Source organism: Oncorhynchus keta, chromosome 32, assembly GCF_023373465.1.
Source record: "Oncorhynchus keta strain PuntledgeMale-10-30-2019 chromosome 32, Oket_V2, whole genome shotgun sequence".
NCBI classification, from domain to species: Eukaryota; Metazoa; Chordata; class Actinopteri; order Salmoniformes; family Salmonidae; genus Oncorhynchus; species Oncorhynchus keta.
Window position 1 is genome coordinate 20,281,048 of NC_068452.1, and position 23,982 is coordinate 20,305,029.

The following is a 23,982-nucleotide window of genomic DNA, read 5'->3' on the forward strand; positions in this document are numbered from 1 at the left end:
CATTCTGTTGTTGGGGTACGACCACACCAGTCTGTTGTTGGGGTACGCCCACACCATTCTGTTGTTGGGGTACGCCCACACCATTCTGTTGTTGGGGACCACACCATTCTGTTGTTGGGGCGACCACACCATTCTGTTGTTGGGGTACGCCCACACCATTCTGTTGTTGACCACACCATTCTGTTGGTGCGACCACCATTCGCCGACCACACCATTCTGTTGTTGGGTACGCCACACCATTCTGTTGTACGCCCACACCATTCTGTTGTTGGGGTACGCCCACACCATTCTGTTGTTGGGGTACGACCACACCATTCTGTTGTTGGGGTATGCCCACACCATTCTGTTGTTGGGGTACGCCCACACCATTCTGTTGTTGGGGTACGCCCACACCATTCCAACACAGAAAAGCTGCTTTTTAACATTTTTAAGGAAAACTATTTCACTCATATTGTAATTAATTATAGGTCCTATTTCATAGAAATCTGGAAACACTGGACAGTTACTTTAAGTAATAAATGTTGGCTCTTCTCGTGATGGTGGTAGAAAGTGCTAAAACAAACCCTCTAAAACCCTCTAGAATGTTACATACTGAAATATAATGACCCCATCACACTGTACCAAGACAACAAAAGACGGTATCAGTCTGTATCAACGTCAAATTTCTCTCTCTCTCTCTCGTACTGTATGTGCAGTTGTGGTGAACAGGCCAGGGACTCATTAAAATCACTCTAAAATCACCACTCTAAAAATCACTGTCCTCTTCTCTTCCACACTGAAGTAAGTATTGCTTTCCAACCAGCCTTTGCTGACGTGTCAGTCAGAACAGAAGGGGGGGAGGGAAGGGGTCGGGCAACAACAAAAGCTTCACGACAACAACCAGAATTAGAAGGAGGATTCGCTACAGATTCACTACAGCTGCACTGGACAAAAAAAAACACACAAACAAACCAAAAGGAAATATACAAAACAAACCTGAAGTTAACCTCAGGTAAATACTGTCATGGTCTCGATGGAAATTGTGTTGATATTTGGATGATACTGAGTCTCCTGACAAGGGAAGAACTGGTGCAAAGCCTTAGTCTTTGGCTTTTGGCATCTGCCTTTTTGACTTAGGGACCAAAAACAGGAAGTGTTTGAAATTAAATGTGAAACTGACATCAGAAACATTATTGCTATACTACTAAGAAAAGCAGTTCATATTGTAATTTGCATATTATTAACCCCTTTGGAGAATGACTGTTTAAATGGAATTTGATTGGCATCTGCTGCGCTCGACACAGCACAGACCGTCAGCATCTTCAGCATCTTTTCAAACAGAACAGGGACATAAAATGTAGAAGCAGAATGCGTATCAGTCAGACAGTGGGTCAGTCAGTATTAGGTACTCCCAGGTGTCTCCTGCCCTGGGGGGAGGGGCCAGGCCTGGTTGGCTGTGCTACTCCGGCTGCTCGTTGAGCTCCATGTCAGACACCAGGATGTTCTTCTCGGCCTGTTCGGAGGGGTTGGAGTTGGTGCGGCTGTAGCGCGCCCCCTCGTAGGATCCACGGGAGCCTGCCTGGCGCCGGCGGTACAGGTAGATCACGCCTGCGATGAGGATCACCAACGCCAGGCCCGTCACCATGATCACAATCAGAGTGGGCAGGTGGTCCTCTTCAGCTGAGACAGACAGGGAGGGAGGGGGAGAGAGAGAAGGAGAGAAAGAGGGACTGTTTTTTTTTTTTTTGTACAGATTAGCATTACAGATTTAAACAAATCTAACATTTGATGACTTGAACAATCAACATGGGATATCCTATCCATACTTACAGACTACCGCCAAAGCCTCAGCACCTGCAACGGAAAAGGTAACATTTGAGTTGTGTTGTCAGTTCAGAAGATTGCTGTTTGCAGGTATAAATGAAGCACAGTAGGTGGTCATACATCTTTGCTATCACTGTGTACATGTATGGCGTTGTCCATAGTGTTATTTGTCTGCGCTACAGGGTGAGGCCTTCCTTACTGCGTGGCCGTTTGCAGATGACTCCGTGTGTGTGGTTCTTGCAGGAGCCTGGTTTCCAAAGGCCTGTGTTGCTCTGGATCCAGAAGCAGGCGTTGGGAAACAGCGTGCTCAAGTTGGTGCCCTGCACCTCCCAGTTAGTGAACTTCACCTCCGCACTCTCAGACCACATCAGACTGCCCCCTGCAGGACAACACCAGGAACAACACACACACACACACACACGCTTGTCTGAAGAATATCTTGAAATATCCCTGGAGAACCCTATCACTGCTAATTTAGACTTATTGACGTGTACAAATCATGTATGTAATATATGAATGAGTATGTGGATAGCATATGTCACTCTGATAAATGACTCTTCTTACAGTACACATTAGATTATATGACCTTGCAGTATATGATATTTACATGTTTTTAACAGCTGGAACCATCTGTGTATACTTTTCACTGTGTACATCCTGAGAAGCTCCTTACCTTTGGAGTTAAAGGTCATACCCAGCCAGGCTCCGTGGGCCTGCTCCTGGTAGCCCTGGATGTGCTCCCACACAAAGCCATTCTCTGTTTCATCCAGGACCGACAGCAGCTGGCCACCCACTGGAAGGGAGAGAGGGGGGTATAGAGAGAGAGAGAGAGAGAGAGAGAGAGAGAGAGAGAGAGAGAGAGAAGATCAGATAACCATATTGAGATAATTAAATGCGGTCAGAGAGGAGTTGACAGACAGAGGGAGGTGTGAAACAAGGAAAGAGAGGGATGATAAGGAAAATGAAAGTGGGAAATCATCAGATAATAAATCGAGTGCATTTCAATAATAGCTCAATGAATCACTGCTAATTTAGACGTATCGACTTGTTTGGTCATTGACGTCAGGGCTGAGCGCTGAAAGCTCTCTCCATGACTACAGCGATTGAGTGGAAAGAGCTGTAATGTACTCGGTGATCTTTTAGTGTCACAATGTGCATGTAAAGTGTCACATATAGAGACTGTTTGTAGTTATTATGGATCCCCATTAGCTATATATAGAGACGGTATTTGTATTTATTATGGATCCCCATTAGCTATATATAGAGACGGTGTTTGTATTTATTATGGATCCCCGTTAGCGGCTGCCAAGGAAACAGCTACTCTTCCTGGGGTCCGGCAAAATTAAGGCAGTTATACAATTTAAAAAACATTACAATACATTCGTAACAGATTTCACAACACACTAAGTGTGTGCTCTCAGGCCCCTACTCCACAACCACATATCTACAACACAAAATCCATGTGTATGTGTGTGTATAGTGCGCATGTTATCATCTGAGTGTATGCATGTGTCTGTGCCTATGTTTGTGTTGCTTCACAGTCCCCGCTGTTCCATAAGGTGTATTTTTTATCTGTTTTCTAAATCTGATTCTACTGCTTGCATCAGTTACCTGATGTGGAATAGAGTTCCATGTAGTCATGGCTCTATGAAGTACTGTGCACCTCCCATAGTCTGTTCTGTGAAGAGTGTGAAGAGACCTCTGGTGGTATGCCTTATGGGGTGTGCATGTGTGTCTCAGGGCTCCCACCGAGTGACGCAGCGGTCTAAGGCACTGCATCTCATTGCGAGAGGCGTCACTACAGACCTTGGTTCGATTCCAGGCTCTATCACAACCGACCGGCCGTGATTGGGAGTCTCATAGGGCGGTGCACAATTGGCCCAGTGTCATCCAGGTTAGGGTTTGGCCTGCGTAGGCTGTCATTGTAAATAAGAATTTGTCTAGTTGCCTAGTTAAATAAAGATGAAATAAAATAAAAGGTCTGAGCTGTGTGCTAGTCGTTTAAACAGTCAACTCTGGACTCTAGGTCACCAGGCTGCTCGTTAGGGCGCACACCTGTCACCAGCGTTACGCACATAATGACACTCACCTGGACTCCATCACCTCCTTGATCACCTGCCCTTTATATGTCACTCCCTTTGGTTTCTTCCCCAGTCGTCATAGTTGCTGTTTCATGTCGGTGCGCTGTTTGTGTTTCTTGTTTTGTTAATTAAATGTATTCACTCCCTGAACTTGCTTCCTGACTCTCAGAATACATTGTTACAGAATGACGACTCAACACAGCAGTGTTTTGTTTTTGTGTTGGAGGTGATGTCGGTTCTGGGTATTGGAGCCGGAGCTACCTGCCTCAGCCGGTTTGTAGGCTCCCATGCCTCAGCGGGTTCGATAGCCTCCCCTGCCTAAGCTGGGTGAACAGGTTCCTGTACCTCAACCGAGGCAACCGGGAGGTCTCAGCCGGTTCGTGGAGCCGAACGCGCCGGGGCGGGGGTACTGTTACGTATGCTCTCTCTCCAGCGCTCTAGGTCGTCATGCTCCCGTGCCTCAGCCAGATCGTCAGGTTCCTGCGCCTTAGCAGAGGTGACCGTTCCGCTCCTGATCCCCGGATTGTCATCTTGGTCGGCGTCCTGCGGCTGGCGCCACGCGTCGGGGAGGGAGTCCTGTCACGTGTGCTCCCCCTCTGGCCTCTAGGTCACCAGGCTGCTCGTTAGGATGCACACCTGTCACCAGCGTTACGAGCATAATGACACTCACCGGGACTCCATCGCCTCCTTGATCACCTGCCCTTTATATGTCCCTCCCTTTGGTTTCTTCCCCAGTCGCCATTGTTGCTGTTTCATGTCGGTGCGCTGTTTTTGTTTCTTGTTTTGTTAATTAAATGTATTCACTCCCTGAACTTGCTTCCTGACTCTCCGCGCATATCGTTACGTTTCAACATGTCAATACCTCTCTCAAATGCAAGTAGTGATGAAGTCAATCTCTCCTCCACTTTGCGCCAGGAGAGATTGACATGCATATCCAAGGACCAGTTGTGCTGCCCTGTTCTGAGCCAATTGCAAATTTCCTAAGTCCCTCTTTGCGGCACCTGACCACATGACTGAACAGTAGTCAACGTGCGACAAAACTAGAGTCTGTAGGACCTGCCTTGTTGATAGTGCTGTTAAGGTAGAGCAACGGTTTATTATTGACAGACTTCTCCAAATCTTTGCTACTGTTGTAAAAAATGTGTTTTGACCATGACAGTTTACAACGCAGGGTTACTCCAAGCAGTTTAGTTACCTCAACTTGCCATTTCCACATTATTTATTACAAGTTTTAGTTGAGGTTTAGGGTTTAGTGAATGATCTGTCCCAAATACAGTGCTTATAGTTAAATATTTAGGACTAACTTATTCCTTCCCACCCATTCTGAAACTAATTGCAGCTCTTAAGTGTTGCAGTCATTTCAGCCGCTGTAGTAGCTGACGTGTATAGTGTTGAGTCATTCGTATACAAACACACACACTGGCTTTACTTAAAGCTGCCCTGGAGAATTCCTGATTCTACTTGGATTATGTGGGAGAGGCTTCCATTAAATAACACCCTCTGTGTTCTGTTAAACAGGTAACTCTTTATCCACATTATAGCAGGGGATGTAAAGCCATAACACATACGTTTTTCCAGCAGCAGACTATGATCAATCATGTCAAAAGTCGCACTGTGTAAGTGCTGTGCTTGTTGAATGTCCTTCCCTATAAGCGTGCTGAAAGTCTGTTGTCAGTTTGTTTACTGTAAAATAGCATTGTATCTTGTCAAACACAATTTCTTCCATGAGTTTACTAAGGGTTGGTAACAGGCTGATTGGTCGGCTGTTTGAGCCAGTAAAGGGGGCTTTGCTGTTCTTAGGTAGCGGAATGACTTTTGCTTCCCTCCAGGCCTGAGGGCACACACTTTCTAGTAGGCTTAAATTGAAGATATGGCAAATGGGAGTGGCAATATCATCCGCTATTATCCTCAGTAATTTTCCATCCAAGTTGTCAGACCCTGGCGGTGTGTCATTGTTGATAGACAACAATCATTTTTTCACCTCTTCCACACTCACTTTACAGAATTCAAAATTACAATTCTTGTCTTTGATAATTTGGTCAGATATACTTGGATGTGTAGTGCCAGCGTTTGTTGTTGGCATGTCATGCCTAAGTTTGCTAATCTTGCCAATTTAAAAAATCATTAAAGTAGTTGGCAATATCAGTCCGTTTTGTGAGGAATGAGCCATCTGATTCAATAAATGATGGAGCTGAGTTTGCCCTTTTTCCCAAAATTTCATTGAAGGTGCTCCAAAGCAATTTACTATAATTCGTTATGTAATTTATCTTTGTTTCATAGTGTAGTTTCTTCTTTTTATTCAGTTTAGTCACATGATTTCTCAATTTGCAGTACGTTTGCCAATCGGTTGTGCAGCCAGACTTATTTGCCATTCATTTAGCCTCATCCCTCTTCAACCATACATTTTTTCAAATCCTCATCGATCCACGGGGATTTAACAGTTTTTACAGTCGTTTTCTTAATGGGTGCATGCTTATTAGTAACTGGGATAAGCAATTTCATAAATGTATCAAGTGCAACGTCTGTTTGCTCCTCATTACACACCATGGACCAACAAATATTCTTTACATCAACAACACAAGAATCACTACAAAAGTTATTGTATGACCTCTTATACACTACATTAGGCCCGGCCTTTGGAACTTTGGTTTTCCTAGATATGGCTACTATATTGTGATCACTACATCCAATGGATTTGAATACTACTTTCAAGCACATTTCTCCAGCATTAGTAAAGATGTGATCAATAAATGTTGATGATTTCATTCTACCCTGGTAGGTTGACTGATAACCTGAACCTGGTTACAGTTTGAAGCTTTTTCTTGAGTGGGTAGTCAAGAAGCCAGTCAATATTTAAATCACCCAGAAAATATACCTCTGTTGATATCACATACATTATCAAGCATTTCATCCGTTATCCAGATACTGACAGTTGGCACTTAGTGGTGTATAGCAGCTTCCCACAAGAATGGTCTTTAGGTGAGGCGGATGAACCTGTACCTATATTACTTCAACAGTATTCAACATTATGTCCTCTCTAATCTTTACAGGAATGTGGCTCTGAAAATAAGCAGCAACCCAGAGCAGAGACAGAAGGTTGCAGGGGTCAACTTCAAAATCGTAGGGGAAGGAGTAGGAGTAGGCACAGCGGCTGCAGACACAAGTACCCCCAGTAACCAAGGTGCAGGAAGTTCAGAATCCAGGGCAGATAAACTATTTGTTGTTTTTAATACGCTCCGGGCATCTCGTTGGGAGTGTAGACTGCTTTACGGGAGGCCGCTGTCTTTGGTTCCACGGCTCGAGACATGCGACCATCGTTGAATGCCGTGATCCTCTTGCTGTGCTCCTTCGACTCCGCTATCAGAAGGGGGAGGGGAGGCTGGAGATTTCTCCCCTGGTGAAGAACTCCTGGCAACACCGGCCAGTCGGATAACGACAAACGACAAGGCCGAGATGCATCCAACAAGGCCGAACGTCGTCCAACCACCGGCAAGGTAAACATTCCGTTTTCTCTAGTTTTTTACGTAGGCTGGCGACCTGCATAATCAAGGAAGCCCCCTCAAGCCTATAATCCTCAGCAGCTCCTACAGGGCTGGCACCGTTCATTCACTTCTCCGGACAAAAGGGCCCCATTGGAAAACTAATCTGGGACTAACTCTGTTAGCTTGATGGCTAGCAGCTTTCACGCAGACTTTAACCTGTCAGTTAAGCGGGATTTCAAGACAAGAAATAGTGGTCCTTGCTGCTAAAGTCGAACCACGTCATTGGAATCCACTGTTGTGCGTCCAAAATGGCATCCTATTCTCTATAGGGCTCTGGTCAAAAGTGGTGTACTACACACGGAAAAGGGTGCCATTTGGGACACACTCAATCTGCATGTATAGAGACTAAGGAGTGTCTGGCTGACTAAGGGCGTATCTGGACTGTGTGATTGGCAGTTGACAGAGTGTCCTCCTTACCCTTCCTGCAGGAGGAGTGGGCGTCGGTCTGCAGCCGGAGGCTCTGCAGGTTGAAGGAGTAGCAGTGGTTCCTGAAAGGCACCCAGGCCCAGTCGCCCAGAGAGTGAGGGCACTGTCCTGGGAAACTCCACTTGTGCACCAAAGCCTCCTCTGGTGTGTGTGTGGGGGAGAGAGAGAGAGAGAGAGAGAGAGACAGAGAGAGAGAGGAGGACAGGGCTTACACACTATATACACACATGTTCATATATTGTATTAGGGCACACACACAAACATGCACACACACACACACACACACACACACACACACACACACACACACACACACACACACACACACACACACACACACACACACACACACACACACACACACACACACACACACACACACACACACACACACACACACACACACACACACACACACACACACACACACACACACACACACCTGTATTAATCTGACAGATGACAGCATCCAGTTTAGCGTCACAGGGGGTCATAGTCCACTGCCCCACCGTGGTCATGTGACCACATCCAGACAGTGTATTAGGCTCCCCATCCCGCCAGGCAGTGTAAATCAGGTCCTCCTCGCCCAACCAGCTGAAGTGCCGTCCCTGAGTGTGGAACAGAGGAGTTAATCCTAAATCTTACCTCATTGGTCAATCTAGTTAAATCAATTTTTAAAGATCTGATTATATCAATGTAATATTGATTTGTAGTGATACAATTATCTCGCCCTACATGTTACCATGTTGTTGTATCAAAACAAACCAATTAAGGATCTCGTAGATGTGCATTAGTCCTTCCAGCTTGTCATGACCAGGGCCTCACCCCATAGTTGTAAAGGCCTATCCATGCTGGGAGGTGTAGGCTGTTCATCAGCAGGGTGAGGTAAGCCTGTTGGTAGGGGTCTCTCACTGAAGCCAACGTCCCATTCAGAGACTCGCACACATGCAGCGCCCCCATCCAGTCCAGACGCTTCTTCACTATGCGGTACGACACCCCACCCAGGTCCAGGGCTCCGGACAGGGAGGAGGGCAGGAGGGCAGCGCCAGGGGGCAGAGCTGGGTCTAAGGAGACAAAGTTAAATCAGTATATAAAGGAAACTGTTTCTGATGACTGATGTAAACACAACTGTTTAATATATCAGGTATGTTTTTCAGTAGGTACAGTACTATGTAATAGATTCACACAGGAATGCTTGTCTGTTACATAATTCATTGGTTAGTTATGTTATGCACTGTTGAATTGCGAGTGGCTGTGCCGTTTGGAGTTGTGACATGTCCTGTACCTTGTTTCTTCTGGCAGATGTAGCCATGCTTCTCCATCTCACAGGCCCGGGATGCCCACATGCCCGTATTTTTAGCTGGGTTCCCATGGATCATCACCACACAGTTCCCCTGTCAGGTGACAATGACGAACAATGGACATGACAAAGACTGAACCCACGGACCAAATATGCGTCCCAAATGGCACCATATTACATATATAGTGAACTACTTTTGACTAGTACCCTGGTTCTGAAGTAGTGCACTATGTGGGGAATAGGGTGCCATTTGGGATGCCACCAAAGACTGGATTAATACAGAAAAAGATTAGACCAGGGTGGTATGTACCGGACTCTTGTTGTGGAGTGGTCCACTGTTGTCCAGGGGTTCTCCAGAGGCCCAGTTGGTGTAGCTGAGGAGTCCAGGACGAGCCCACTGGAAGTGGCCTTTAGAGTCAGACGTGAGCCCCACCCACAGGTCAAAACTCACGTTGGACAGCAGAGTGGTGACAAAGGCTGTGGGAGACAGCATGCATGATGTTATTCAGTGCTTCCCAAACCTTTTCAATCATGCCCCTCTTTCATCATTGGGGACCTGGGACAAGTTACAAAAAGCTCTCCAAGGTCTGCAATGACTGACATGACAAGAGCAAAACTGCTGATGCACTCCCCAATTTCGAAACTTTCAAGAGTAAGTTGAAAGCCCGACTGAGTTCCTCAAAAAGTATGTTTTCGTGTATGTTCATCTCCCCCTACCTCTCCGCCCCCCCTCTGCCGACAGCCCGACAGTTTGGGAACCACTGATGTTAATGGATGGTGTATTTGTGTGTTTGCCCTTGTGTGGGTATGTGAAACCGTGCGTGTGTTTGTTTGCTCGTGTGTGCGTGCATGTGTGAGTGCGTGTGTCAGTTGAGTATAAAACTACCTTGCTCCACGTGATTAGGCACCACAGCCAAGGCTCCTCCCTGTGACTCACACATGAGCCTGGCTCCTGACCATGTGGCCCTCCGGCTCTCCTCATGACCAAACACCTTATAACACTACACACACACACAGGAAGGTCAGGGGTCAGGTCAGGAAGGACCATCATGCTCTCACACGTAACATAACTCAGGAGAAACCAGCACCTCGGGTGAGAGGTCTGTTTGAGATCTAGCGTGAGATCTGATAACAACTGAGAGGCTAAAACGGAAGAGCAAATCACCACACAACACTGTGATGTCACATTCATATAACTGTCACATCTTTATCAGCACAGTAGAAACTACATAACCCAGGAGCCCTACCTTGTGTAGGAAGGGGCCCCAGCCATCAGGGCAGCCCGCGGGGGGCAGGGGGGTGGAGGGTGTGGGTGGGATAGTGCCTGTGACATTCACTCTCTTACAGATGTAGGGCAAGTCTGAGTGGCATTTCTGATCTGCCCACTCCGCTGTAGAACGTTTTAGAATTAAATAGTAAATATTGTTACAAAAAAACCCACACAAAATATGCTATTTACGGGACGAACATTACAGCGTCCCACAACCCTCACCTTTGCTGACTGACATGTGGACACACTTGCGGTCGCGGCTGAGTGGGTGTGGCCTGCTGAGAGCCCAGGACACATAGTTGAGCACAGAGTGGTCTGACCAGTGGAAACGGCCATCGTTCTCATACGTATGAAGCCCCACCCACCAGTGGTCCCCCTCTACCTTGGTCATCTGCAGGTGAGAAAACACACGTGACCTCTAGCCACACACACTTGACCTCCAGTGACATGCAGCGATGTACAGTACAGCAAAGGCTATTGGCTTGGATAAAACAACATGTGGTGGCTGGTACCTTTTGTAGAGTTATGAAAGTGCCCACGTGGATGTTTCATTTCTGTCACGTTCTTCATGAACATGAAGTAGCTATAAAAGGGTTATTACTTTTTTTTTTTTTTACAAAGGTTTATAAAGGTTATGTAGCGCACCTTCTGCACTATGTCAACCAGGAAGGCCTCCTTCTCAGCAGTGGATGTGTTACTTTATGAAGGGTGATAAAGTTGTAGTAATGTTTTCATAAAAGCTTGTGTGTGGTACCTTGTGCAGTGTGTTGGCAAGGAAAACCTCCTCCGCAGAAGAGTGGATGGAAGCCAGAGAAGCACCGAACCAGGAGCAGATCCTCTGGGCTTGGTCCCACGTAGACCGGTGGTCGAAGAACTTATACTCTGCCTCCTGGAAGCCCACCCACTCACTGGCAGTGGGGGCTGGGGTGATGAAGAGAAATAGGAGAAAGAAAAGAGAAGTTGGTGGGTTATGACGGAAGACTATAAAAAATAACAGAGACAATGAGAGGAGTGTGGTTTTTAAACTGACCTTCAGTGGGGTTTGGATCCTTATCAACATTTCCTGAAAACACAAAACAAAAAGTGGTCTGAATTCATCATTCAGAACAAATGCATAACACTAGTGCTGAGTGATTAGTGTTTTTTGAGGAGGTCGTTTCGGTTTCGGGTAGATTATTAATAAATAATTACTGTTTTCGATTTCAGTTTCGGTCATTTTTTAAAAGATTAAATGCATTATGAAATAATGAATGACATGTCAAATATTTTTGAGTGTTTTAATGGAAATTCCAAAACCATAAATTGTGAACATTCAATTGCCAAAACGTTGAAAATATTCCATTGTCTTGTCAGGTCCACATTGGGTAGACATCAATAGAAAAGTAGGAAATGACTATGAAATAATATAATATTTCAGGTGTGTACGGTGCATTCAGAAAGTATTCAGACCCCTTCACTTTATCCACATTTTGTTATGTTACAGCCTTATTCTAAAATAGATTAAATACATGTGTTTCCTCATCAATCTACACACAATAGCCCATAATGACGAAACGAAACAGGTTTTAAGAAATACAGAAATACCTTATTTACACAAGTACTCTTTGCTATGAGACTCGAAATTGAGCTCAGGTGCATCCTGTTTCCATTGATCATCCTTGAGATGTTTCTACAACTTGATTGGAGTCCACCTGTGGTAAATTCAATTGTTTGGACATGCTTTGTAAAGGCACACACCTGTCTATATAAGGTCCCACAGTTGACAGTGCATGTCAGAGCAAAAACCAAGCCATGAGGTCGAAGGAATTGTCCATATTTTGGGCTTATTTTGGACCGAGGGTGAAACCTCTCACTTTGCCTCTTCTTCTCTGATCCTGTCTTTGTCCGAGTCAGAATAAACTGGCGCAGTGGATTATGTTCATTGTAGTTAATTACCACGTTTTGTTGTGTTGATCTAGGTTGAATATGTGACTCTGTGATGGAAATGTTATACTTGTGCTATTGTATCTACCAATCTCTATGTTGCATGTTTGCGCTTTTCTGTAAACTAATGCCTGTGTTCATGCGAGTGACTGACTGAACGAATCCTCACTATCAATCGCTGCAATTAGGCTGTACGACCAGACCTTTGTTTTGAGAATGAAAGATATCTTAGTTTCAAGGTCTCAGCTTAGCGAGAAGAAGCCTTGTGAGGTGTTGGTATGTCACATGTTATGAACCAGTATTGGTCGGTCGAATGAAACAAAACGGTAATGAGGAATGAATTATGCTAAATCATGCAAATATAACTTGTCTGTCTGTGTAAAGCCATTAAATAAGACAACTGCTGGGACTGCCCCAGCAGAGCTTCTGACAGACATTCACTATGGTGCATTAGGTTTGTTGGAACCTCTCCAGCACAGTGTCAATAAACAACGATTCATTTCAAATTGACTTTGAGTGTCCCTGTGTAAGAATTTCATTTCAGGAAACTAGGCGAATGTTGCGCGTCACTACTTCACAGGAGAGACATTTGAACGTAAACATACATTTCTTTATCAAAAGGCGTTTTTTAGCAGAAATGCCTTCTGGAACATGTGAACCTTTATGTGCCTTAATAAGAAACTTGTTTCCTATCTGTAAATACGAATACAATTGTTAATTTACGAGCCTATTTGTTTTAGACACGGAAAAGACAGGAATCTTCCGGCTAGCCATAATTGACTGAGATAATGGATGGGCTGGACATGCCGAGATTCCGGATTGGTCTGCCATGTAGCAGGCTTTTGTCTATAGTCGTGGCCAAAAGTTTTGAAAATGATACAAGTATTAATTTCCACAAAGTTTGCTGCTTCAGTGTCTTTAGATATTTTTGTCAGATGTTACTATGAAATACTGAAGTATAATTACAAGCATTTTATACGTGTCAAAAGCTTTTATTGACAATTACATGAAGTTGATGCAAAGAGTCAATATTTGCAGTATTGACCCTTCTTTTTCAAGACCTCTGCAATCCGCCCTGGCATGCTGTCAATTAACTTCTGGGCCACATCCTGACTGATGGCAGCTCATTCTTAAATAATCAATGCTTGGAGTTTGTCAGAATTTGTGGGTTTTTGTTTGTCCACCAGCCTCTTGAGGATTGACCACAAGTTCTCAATGGGATTAAGGTTTAGGGAGTTTCCTCGCCATTGACCCAAAATATCGATGTTTTGTTCCCCGAGACACTTAGTTATCACTTTTGCCTTATGGCAAGGTGCTCCATCATGCTGGAAAAGGCATTGTTCGTCACCAAACTGTTCCTGGGTGGTTGGGAGAAGTTGCTCTCGGAGGATGTGTTGGTACCATTCTTTATTCATGGCTGTGTTCTTATGAAAAAATTGTGAGTGAGCCCACTCCCTTGGCTGAGAAGCAACCCCACACATGAATGGTCTCAGGATGCTTTACTGTTGGCATGACACAGAACTGATGGTAGCGCTCACCTTGTCTTCTCCGGACAAGCTTTTTTTCCGGATGCCCCAAACAATCGGAAAGGGGATTCATCAGAGAAAATGACTTTACCCCAGTCCTCAGCAGTCCAATCCCTGTACCTTTTTGCAGAATATCAGTCTGTCCCTGATGTTTTTCCTGGAGAGAAGTGGCTTCTTTGCTGCCCTTCTTGACACCAGGACATCCTCCAAAAGTCTTCGCCTCATTGTGCATGCAGATGCACTCACACCTGCCTGCTGCCATTCCTGAGCAAGCTCTGTACTGGTGGTGCCCCGATCCTGTAGCTGAATAAACTTTAGGAGACTGTCCTGGCGCTTGCTGGACTTTCTTGGACACCCTGAAGCCTTCTTCACAACAATTGAACTGCTCTCCTTGAAGTTCTTGATGATCCGATAAATGGTTGATTTAGGTGAAATCTTACTGGCAGCAATATCCTTGCCTGTGAAGCCCTATTTGTGCAAAGCAATGATGATGGCACGTGTTTGCTTGCAGGTAATCATGGTTGACAGAGGAAGAACAATGATTCCAAGCACTACCCTCCATTTGAAGCTTCCAGTCTGTTATTCGAACTCAATCAGCATGACAGAAGGATCTACAGCCTTGTCCTCGTCAACACTCACACCTGTGTTAATGAGAGAATCACTGGCATGATGTCAGCTGGTCCTTTTGTGGCAGGGCTGAAATGCAGTGGAAATGTTTTTGGGGGATTCAGTTCAGTTGCATGGCAAATAGGGACTTTGCAATTAATTGCAATTCATCCAATCACTCTTCATAACATTCTGGAGTATATGCAAATTGCCATCATACAGACTTTGTGAAAATTAATATTTGTGTCATTCTCAACTTTTGGCCATGACTGTATATTATGAGCTGCTCAGTATATGTAGGTAATCCTTTTTAACGCAGCTTTTTTGAAAGATATCGCGAAAAACTGCAAAAGTGTTGCTAATGCTCGCCACTTTCAAGATGAAGCGAGTTTTGAAATCAGTGGACTGTCCGGTGGAAGCAGAGTATGATAGCTAAGGAGATGGAGAAAATTCTGAGTCAAAAAGGGATACAGAAGGCTGTTGTATAAAACACCTGTCTCTGGATTACATCTTCAAACTAAGGACAACCATGGCATCTGTAACAGGGAGGGAGAAGCGTTCATCCATGTATACGGATAAGAGAGTCTAGCTTGCTACATTTTCAGATATTATATGTTTCTCTAATTTTGTCATAAAGTTGTTTTCATTGCAAGTTGAAGCGCACTGTTAGCTAGCTAGCTAACATTAGCTGGATGGCTCACTAGCTAACACTACGTGTATGATCTGTGTAGTAATATTATTTGTATCTCAGAGCCATTTGCATTGCTAGTTATATAGCCTAATGTGAACTAGCTAGCTATCTTTGAACCTAGTTGTTTAGCGTTCGCTACCTGCAGATTCATGCATGGTAGTAACATTATGAGTTGGGATTATGGTTCTTTATTTAGCTAGCTAGCTACATGTCTACTCAACTATACAAGTAACCATTTCACTGTACTGTTTACACTTTCTGTATCCTGTGCATGTAACAAATAAACTTTTATACAGTGTGTGTTCACCAGAGACGGTACTGTGAGAACAACATGACCTGCACCAATGTCAAATTAGTATATAATGTTAGGCCAACAAGACAGTGTCAAAGTTCTAAAATTCTCAGGTAGAATGTCCTGCTTTTATTTGTGACCATAAGCTATTTTCTGTCATTAGCTCGCCATTAACTTGTAAATAATGATCTTGTTTTTAGTTATTTTCCTGTAATAATGAATACAAATTAACTAATGTTGTCAGCTATATGATATGGTCATTATTTGAACTGGTTAGCTAGCTAACTTAACATTAGCTAGCTAGCTAACAACCTAGAAACAAACCAACACATTGTTTAGAAAGTTGCTTTTAGTTGCCTGGTTTTCTAGATTGACATATACTAAATTCCTTTTTAAGCAGATGAGTTTAATGGTGTTAAAATAGACAATCTATGCTATTTTAGACCAGCAGGCTGCTCATTTTTGTGTTCAATAGAATATTCATGATGACACTGCAACAACTGTCTACAGACATGTCGATAGAAGTAGTATAAACCAGCCGTTAGTCTTGAAATCTTTGGTTGTTTAGTGCACTACCGTACTCACTCTGTTTAGCACATGGCCTCACATGTGAATCCTTAAAGAGATGGGTGGGGCTAAGGCTTAAGAGGGTGTGAACAATGCTGAATGTGTGTAGATAAAGAAGAGCTCTCCTGTAGGTGTGCCAAAACATTCAAGGGACATTTTCTCAAAAGTGGTGTAACAAGGATATCTAATCTACTTCCAAAGCATAATTACTTTTCAATTGTTCCTCAACTGTAGCCAGTGCTTAATTTGAGCCGGATTCTGCTGGAACAGGATCCGGGACCTCGCTGTTTTGGACTATTTTGATCCCGAACCAATTTGTCCTTATACGGTAAAAAATTGCAATGTACAAATTTGAATAAAAGCAATCAAAGTTAATTCTCCTGCCCCCACAAAAGAATGTGGTGCAACATTGTAACCTACTCTATGTGTGAGACGAACAGGTGGTGGCTGTGTGAGAATAATAATAATAATATATGCCATTTAGCAGACGCTTTTATCCAAAGCGACTTACAGTCATGTGTGCATACATTCTACGTATGGGTGGTCCCGGGGATCGAACCCACTACCCTGGCGTTACAAGCGCCATGCTCTACCAACTGAGCTACAGAAGGACCACTGAGAAGCATGCCTGTATCTCTTACTCTCTTACTCTCTTACTTTCTTATTTGTCAGTGAACAAGCAGCATGCAGATAAAACAGACAAATACAATCGAGGGAAAACAGAGGTTGGAAAGCAAATGGCTCCTGCTGAAAAGAGAAGACTATGTCGCAGGCTACCAACATATTTGATGAACTTCCAAATATTGTTTTACAAAGTAAAAGAAGCGAGAGAGAGGCTTTTGGTACGAACGCATCGGCCATCACCAGCGCTTCCACACACCTAGGCCGAGGTTGTTTTTATTGATCTCAGATTCACATTTGTGCTGTATTAAAAATATTCTGCCAACATCTCCAGTCACTTAGAATTGCATGAAATGTGTTTATAAAAGGCCACATTCTTCCCGGACCCTAGGCTACAAAAATGTTCCCCAATGTGTGCATCTTGTGTAAGTGCCTCTACTCTACTGCTCTATGTCACCACGCAAATGCAATGATATGCATGCAATGCTTTACTATAAAGGTACCTCGGAACCTCAGAACTTCTCAACCCCCCTCTCGTGCTCCCTTTTTCTTCCAGAGCCTCCCGAGTTACAAATTAAGCACTGACTGTAGTGTAAGACATCCAATGTTCTAGCTCCGAGTCTCTTACTTTTATCCAATGTATAAAAAAAAACACCATTGCAAATGTTGCGACATAAGACCGAATCGAGCCGGTCGGTCACATATTTGCTTAATGAAAACTACAACTCCCTTCAACATCCCACATAGTTAATGACTGGATTTCTCTCCTGAAGTATTTGATTTCTCTCCAGAGAAACGGCGCATTAGGCTCACCCCCAAAAAAAAACGAAATGGTATTCAAGTAATTGAACCGACGTCGGACAATTAGTTGTTTAATAACCGATATAAACATTTTGGGGGGTTAATCGCTCAGCACTACATAACACAGACTTGAATGTTCAAAATGAAAACTGTCAGGCAACAACAAGGGCCCCTTGTGTCCGCGTGCCTCTATAGTGTCTGTCTACAGCAGTAGCACTCCTTTGTGACTGTATCAGTGTCTATGTGTGGTTCCGTTGTCTTGCTGTTACCTTTGGGGATCTTGCAGATCCAGTCCAGTTCAGCGTCACAGCGCATGGCCAGCCAGGTCATGGTGCCCAGGTCTGCTGCTGCACACTGACGGACGTTGTAGTAGTAACGGCCAAAGTTCTGGTACGTATACTGACATGCAGAGGAAGATGGGTTAGAGGACGTTACAAAATTAGATTGAAAAGTAGGTAGCTATATCTCTAAGCTTTGAGGTACACGTATATGGTGCAAGAGGCTGTATGATGTTGCAGCTGGGCTGTAGCTATCGGTAAATCAAGGTCGCTGTGTCAATAATAGATAGTGCTGTGGTTTGGCTGCTCGAATTAGGTCCATGCTGTGATGTAATGCTGTGGCTGGATGACGGGACGGTGATGCTGTGACTCACGGCCAGTCCATCGCTCCACTTCCAGCTACCGTTGTCCATGGGGTTCCTGCGGTTCAGGCCGATCCAGAACCAGCGCTGCTCATGGTCCTCTGACTCCCTGTGGACCATCATCATCATCAACATCATCATCAGCAGCAGCAGAGTCGTCTGCATCATCATTATTGTCATTGGGATCATCAGGAGCAGCAGCATCATCATTACTATCATCATCACCATCATCAGTATCATAGTCTTCACCATAAAATATATATATATACAGTGGGGCAAAAAAGTATTTAGTTAACCACCAATTGTGCAAGTTCTCCCACTTAAAAAGATTAGAGAGGCCTGTAATTTTCATCATAGGTACACTTCAACTATGACAGACAAAATTAGGGAAAAAAATCCAGAAAATCACATTGTAGGATTTTTTATGAATTTATTTGCAAATTATGGTGGAAAATAAGTATTTGGTCTATAACAAAAGTTTATCTCAATACTTTGTGATATACCCTTTGTTGGCAATGACAGAGGTCAAATGTTTTCTGTAAGTCTTCACAAGGTTTTCACACACTGTTGCTGGTATTTTGGCCCATTCCTCCATGCAGATCTCCTCAAGAGCAGTGATGTTTTGGGGCTGTTGCTGGGCAACACAGACTGTCAACTCCCTCCAAAGATTTTCTATGGGGTTGAGATCTGGAGACTGGCTAGGCCACTCCAGGACCTTGAAATGCTTCTTACGAAGCCACTCCTTCGTGGCCCGGGTGGTGTGTTTGGGATCATTGTCATGCTGAAAGACCCAGCCACGTTTCATCTTCAATGCCCCTGCTGATGGAAGGAGGTTTTCACTCAAAATCTCACAATACATGGCCCCATTCATTCTTTCCTTTACACGGATCAGTCGTCCTGGTCCCTTTGCAGAAAAACAGCCCCAAAGCATGATGTTTCCACCCCCATGCTTCACAGTAGGCATTCTTTGTCCTCCAAACACGACGAGTTTTTGCCAAAAAGTTAGATTTTGGTTTCATCTGACCATATGACATTCTCCCAATCTTCTTCTGGATCATCCAAATGCTCTCTAGCAAACTTCAGACGGGCCTGGACATGTACTGGCTTAAGCAGGGGGACATGTCTGGGACTGCAGGATTTGAGTTCCTGGCGGCGTAGTGTGTTACTGATGGTAGGCTTTGTTACTTTGGTCCCAGCACTCTGCAGGTCATTCACTAGGTACCCTCGTGTGGTTCTGGGATTTTTGCTCACCGTTCTTGTGATCATTTTGACCCCACGGGGTGAGATCTTGCGTGGAGCCCCAGATCGAGGGAGATTATCAGTGGTCTTGTATGTCTTCCATTTCCTAATAATTGCTCCCACAGTTGATTTCTTCAAACCAAGCTGCTTACCTATTGCAGATTCAGTCTTCCCAGCCTGGTGTAGGTCTACAGTTTTGTTTCTGGTGTCCTTTGACAGCTCTTTGGTCTTGGCCATAATGGAGTTTGGAGTGTGACTGTTTGAGGTTGTGGACAGGTGTCTTTTATACTGATAACAAGTTCAAACAGGTGCCATTAATACAGGTAATGAGTGGAGGACAGAGGAGCCTCTTAAAGAAGAAGTTACATGTCTGTGAGAGCCAGAAATCTTGCTTGTTTGTATGTGACCAAATACTTATTTTCCACCATAATTTGCAAATAAATTCATTAAAAATCCTACAATGTGATTTTCTGGATTTTTTTTTCTCTCTTTTTGTCTGTCATAGTTGAAGTGTACCTATGATGCAAATTACAAGCCTCTCTCATCTTTTTAAGTGGGAGAACTTGCACAATTGGTGGCTGACTAAATACTTTTTTGCCCCACTGTATAATCTGTCACTGTGCCCTTGAGCCAGGTACTTAACCCTAATTGCTCCAGGGGTGCTGTACAATGGTGACCCTGCCCGTGACCTACTCCCTGCGGGTATCTCAGGGGGAGTTGGGATATGCAAATTTCCATTACACACTGTGTGTAACAGGACAAATATAAGCACTCTCCAAAAAATCGTATTATATTTATTATTATCATCCTCATCATTACATCCACATTCCCTCTTTAAATTACAAACCCATCCCCTTTTCAAATAAGAACAACATTCTCCCTCCATCCAGTCTGGGCCCTGTAATAGAGAACCTTTCATTACAACCCATGCATGATCAAGGTGGAGTGTCCACCCACCCAAAGGCTTCGTGTAGTATCTGCAGTATGAAGTGCTCCTCCTCTGGGCCACTGACACTCAGCAGGTTGGCTCCATGGTGTCTCTGACAGGCTAGGTGGGCCTGCAGCCAGCTCAGCTTCTGGTCCATCTGGGCCGAGTCGAACACCTGGGATACACACACATGCAGGCAGGCAGGCAGGCACGCGCACACACACACACAGACACACACACACACAGGCGTTAGAGGCAAATAAATGGTATCTATATTGACTAAACTAATACATATCCTTAAAATATACACTACCGTTCAAAGGTTTGGGGTTACTTAGAAATGTCCTTGTTTTTGAAAGAAAACCACGTTTTTTGTCCATTAAAATAACATCAAATTGATCAGAAATACAGCGTAGACATTGTTAATGTTGTAAATTCTTGTAGCTGGAAACGGCTGATACTTTATGGAATATCTACGTCGTGTTAGTTAATCCAAGTTTAGCATTTTAAAAGGCTAATTGATAATGAGAAAACCCTTTTGCAATTATGCTAGCACAGCTGAAAACTGTTGTTCTAATTAAAGAAGCAATAAAACTGTCCTTCTTTAGACTAGTTCCGTATCTGGAGGATCAGCATTTGTGGGTTCGATTACAGGCTCAAAATGGCCAGAAACAAAGAACTTTCTTCTGAAACTCGTCAGTCTATTCTTGTTCTGAGAAATGAAGGCTATTCCATCCGAGAAATTGCCAAGAAACTGAAGATCTCGTACAATGCTGTGTACTACTCCCTTCACAGAACAGCACAAACTGGCCCTAACCAGAATAGATAGAGTGGGAGGCCCCGGTGCACAACAGAGTAAGAGGACAAATTGTCTAGTTTGAGGAACAAATGCCTCACAAGTCCTCAAATGGCAGCTTCATTAAATAGTACCCGCAGAACACCAGTCTCAACGTCAACAGTGAAGAGGCAACTCCGGGATGCTGGCCTTCTAGGCAGAGTTGCAAAGAAAAAGCCTTATCTTAGACTGGCCAATAAAAAGAAAAGATTAAGATGGGCAAAAGAACACAGACACTGGACAGAGGAACTCTGCCTAGAAGGCCAGCATCCTGGAGTCGCCTCTTCACTGTGTAGTAATATCAAGCAGTGGTAAAGGTGTAGGATACCTTGTAGCAGTGGTGCAGCTTGCCGTTTGTCTTCCACCCGTTGGGGCAAGATCCAGTGAGGCTGGGGGTGGGGAGCGGGGTGGGGGGCTCAGGGCTGAGGGACGTGTCCTGGTTCAGTCTACAGATGAACTTGGCCCGGGCCGACGCACAGTCCTTCACCTCCCATAGGCCTGTGGCGTAGCCCGTCTCCATGGTTACACAGCCCCCTTTGATGTTTCCTCCTGACAGAGGAGAGGGGGGAGAGAGTGGTCCATGTTACGTAGTTGCATGAGTCTGGGTCTGGGAGTAACTGACTGACTGGCACACCAGTGGGGATGGTAGAGATCGTGGCAAAAAGATGGTGTTGAAAACGGCAAACAAATCACCTGATTAAGTCATTGGCAATTTATCCACAATGAATACTCAAGAGATAAGTGTTTATACCGTATCTAGTTTTGACTTTGCTCTGGGCATATGGCATACAGCACAGACAGGTGCCCTGAAGACTAGTACAAGACCAACATGTCCGTCATGATGGCTCTGTGGACAGATAGAGAGACAGAGGTCCATGTCCCCACCTGGCTGGTCTCTGTTCCAGTTGGTATAGGCCACTTCATCCCCGCTGAGCCAGCGGAATTTCCCGGGGCTTTTCTGGTCAAGCAGGGCTATCCAGAACGAATCCCCAGAACGGCCAAACACCAGACTGTTGACAAATGCCTGCTCAAACCTACAACAACGCACATGGAAAAGGCTCGGGGGTCAGAGGTTACCCTAGGTGTGTGTGTTTGTGTCTGTGCGTGCGTGCTTGCTTGCATACGTGGATGAGTGTATGTACAGGTACGCATGTGTGTGTGCGTACCTATTGGTGATGGTGACGAGAGTTGCTCCGCTGCCAGCGCAGGCCTTCCTGCCCTCCTCGAAGGTCACCTGCTCCTCTCCCACCCAGTAGCAGGCCGGACTGTGCCATCTCCAGCCCTGGCGAGAGAGAGAGAGAGAGAGAGGTGAAAGGTTGAGGAGGTGTAGAAATTACAACTATCCAAAGAGATATATCTACGTCCAGAGACTTGCATGAAAACACAACCAGATGAGATGGTAACGTATAAAAGCATAAAGTACTATAAACCACACACGGCTAACAAGGAGAGGGCAATTATTTTTCCCCTACTTATAAAACCGGGACAGGACAGAACAAGTCCAGGCTCAGAGCTACGCTCTCTCTCCACCACTCTCTCTCTCTCGCTCTCTCTCCAACACACAAAAAAGGTCACAAGGGTTTGAGTGTGTAGTCGTGTAAATATGTGCGTTGAAGTGAGTGCGTATGTGAGAGAGAGAGAGAGAGAGAGAGGGAGGTGGAGAGAGTCACTTTGTGTGATTCAGTCCAACTTCAGGCTTTTGCACAACTGCACTTGGCAGGGAGGGAGAAACCTCAGACTTCCAGCTGGTGAGCAGCCCTCCTCTATACGAGAATCATACTGGAGAGGCAGATGCGCATGTTATCTATTTCTCTCTCTCTTTCTCTCTCTCTCCTGTCACATGACCCACAATGCAACACTCTCTGGGGCTCTCTAGTGTTACAGTTCCCTGAGCCAATGAGCCAACGAGCTATGGATCATATAGACCCTATTGTTCCGACAGAACCGCAGAACCGCAGAACCATTAAGTCAGTAACTTGGTTTTCTCACACTTTCTCTTCAGATGTTGAGTTAACTCAACAACAAAAAAACGAGCATTAAATCATACAAAATAACACAATGCAGTCAACTCCACCGAGAAGTTGGCCAAGCAGGAGCCAAGCTAACAGCAGTAACTCATTTGCCATGAGGCATTAGCTGGGCTATCCATCATGTCTAGTGAGGGAGGGAGAGAGTACATAAACACTAAATTACTGAAGCATCAGGATCAAACAGCAATACCTCTGCCCGAGTAAACGTTTTTAACCCTTTAAACGGGAGGAGAGGGTTGAAATATAGCAGGAGAGGAGAGCACACAACCACGGGGGAAGCTAGTCAAAGATAAGAAGAGAATTACAGTCTGTGAAATTGCAGAGAGACAGACAGAGAGACAGAGAGACACAGAGACACAGAGACACAGAGAGAGAGAGAGAGAGAGAGAGAGAGAGAGAGAGAGAGAGAGAGAGAGAAAGAGAGAGAGAGAGAGAGAGAGAGAGAGAGAGAGAGAGAGAGAGAGAGAGAGAGAGAGAGAGAGAGAGAGAGAGAGAGAGAAAAAGAGAGATGGGTTTACCAGATGTGAGACCTGTGGATATAGTTCATTTGTGTGTGGGTATTTTTTGTGAATGTGAACCCATTTGTGGGGTTGTCTGGGGGTTGTCTGGCTGATCTCCCTGGCCCCCGAGGGAGTGATTCAGAGCAAATACAGACTCGGGCGGGAGGGGAGGTGGCGTGTGGTCAGAGGGCAGAGGGGCGGAAGGTGGAGGGGGCGGAGGGGTGCACGGGGAAGGGGAGAAGAGTGTGAGGGGGGTGCACTCAAATATGTACCATCTGCATTCAGAGTGCCAGTGCTGACTGTCTGCATCTGGAGATAGAACAGTGTGACGCTGCTAGAACTGTGAATAGAGCGTTTCTAG

The 23,982-nt window shown here is 44.8% G+C and overlaps 1 protein-coding gene across 1 annotated transcript in view; it reads right to left on the reverse strand.

The window, feature by feature from the left end:
• Window positions 1–577: 577 nt before the first annotated feature.
• LOC118365771 (C-type mannose receptor 2-like) overlaps window positions 578–23,982 on the reverse strand; it is a 40,712-nt gene continuing 17,307 nt past the window's right edge. The window contains exons 10-29 of the mRNA XM_052490837.1: window positions 22,258–22,373; window positions 21,977–22,125; window positions 21,420–21,640; window positions 20,286–20,431; window positions 18,102–18,198; window positions 17,719–17,848; window positions 11,453–11,485; window positions 11,177–11,343; window positions 10,645–10,813; window positions 10,400–10,542; window positions 10,039–10,153; window positions 9,463–9,629; window positions 9,138–9,246; window positions 8,678–8,916; window positions 8,295–8,460; window positions 7,844–7,993; window positions 2,477–2,596; window positions 2,003–2,182; window positions 1,810–1,833; window positions 578–1,659 (exon numbers count right to left, since the gene is read on the reverse strand). Of these exons, the coding sequence (XP_052346797.1) occupies window positions 1,439–1,659; window positions 1,810–1,833; window positions 2,003–2,182; window positions 2,477–2,596; window positions 7,844–7,993; window positions 8,295–8,460; window positions 8,678–8,916; window positions 9,138–9,246; window positions 9,463–9,629; window positions 10,039–10,153; window positions 10,400–10,542; window positions 10,645–10,813; window positions 11,177–11,343; window positions 11,453–11,485; window positions 17,719–17,848; window positions 18,102–18,198; window positions 20,286–20,431; window positions 21,420–21,640; window positions 21,977–22,125; window positions 22,258–22,373 (2,862 nt within the window). The 3' untranslated portion in view covers window positions 578–1,438. The remainder of the gene's footprint in view (window positions 1,660–1,809; window positions 1,834–2,002; window positions 2,183–2,476; window positions 2,597–7,843; window positions 7,994–8,294; window positions 8,461–8,677; window positions 8,917–9,137; window positions 9,247–9,462; window positions 9,630–10,038; window positions 10,154–10,399; window positions 10,543–10,644; window positions 10,814–11,176; window positions 11,344–11,452; window positions 11,486–17,718; window positions 17,849–18,101; window positions 18,199–20,285; window positions 20,432–21,419; window positions 21,641–21,976; window positions 22,126–22,257; window positions 22,374–23,982) is intronic.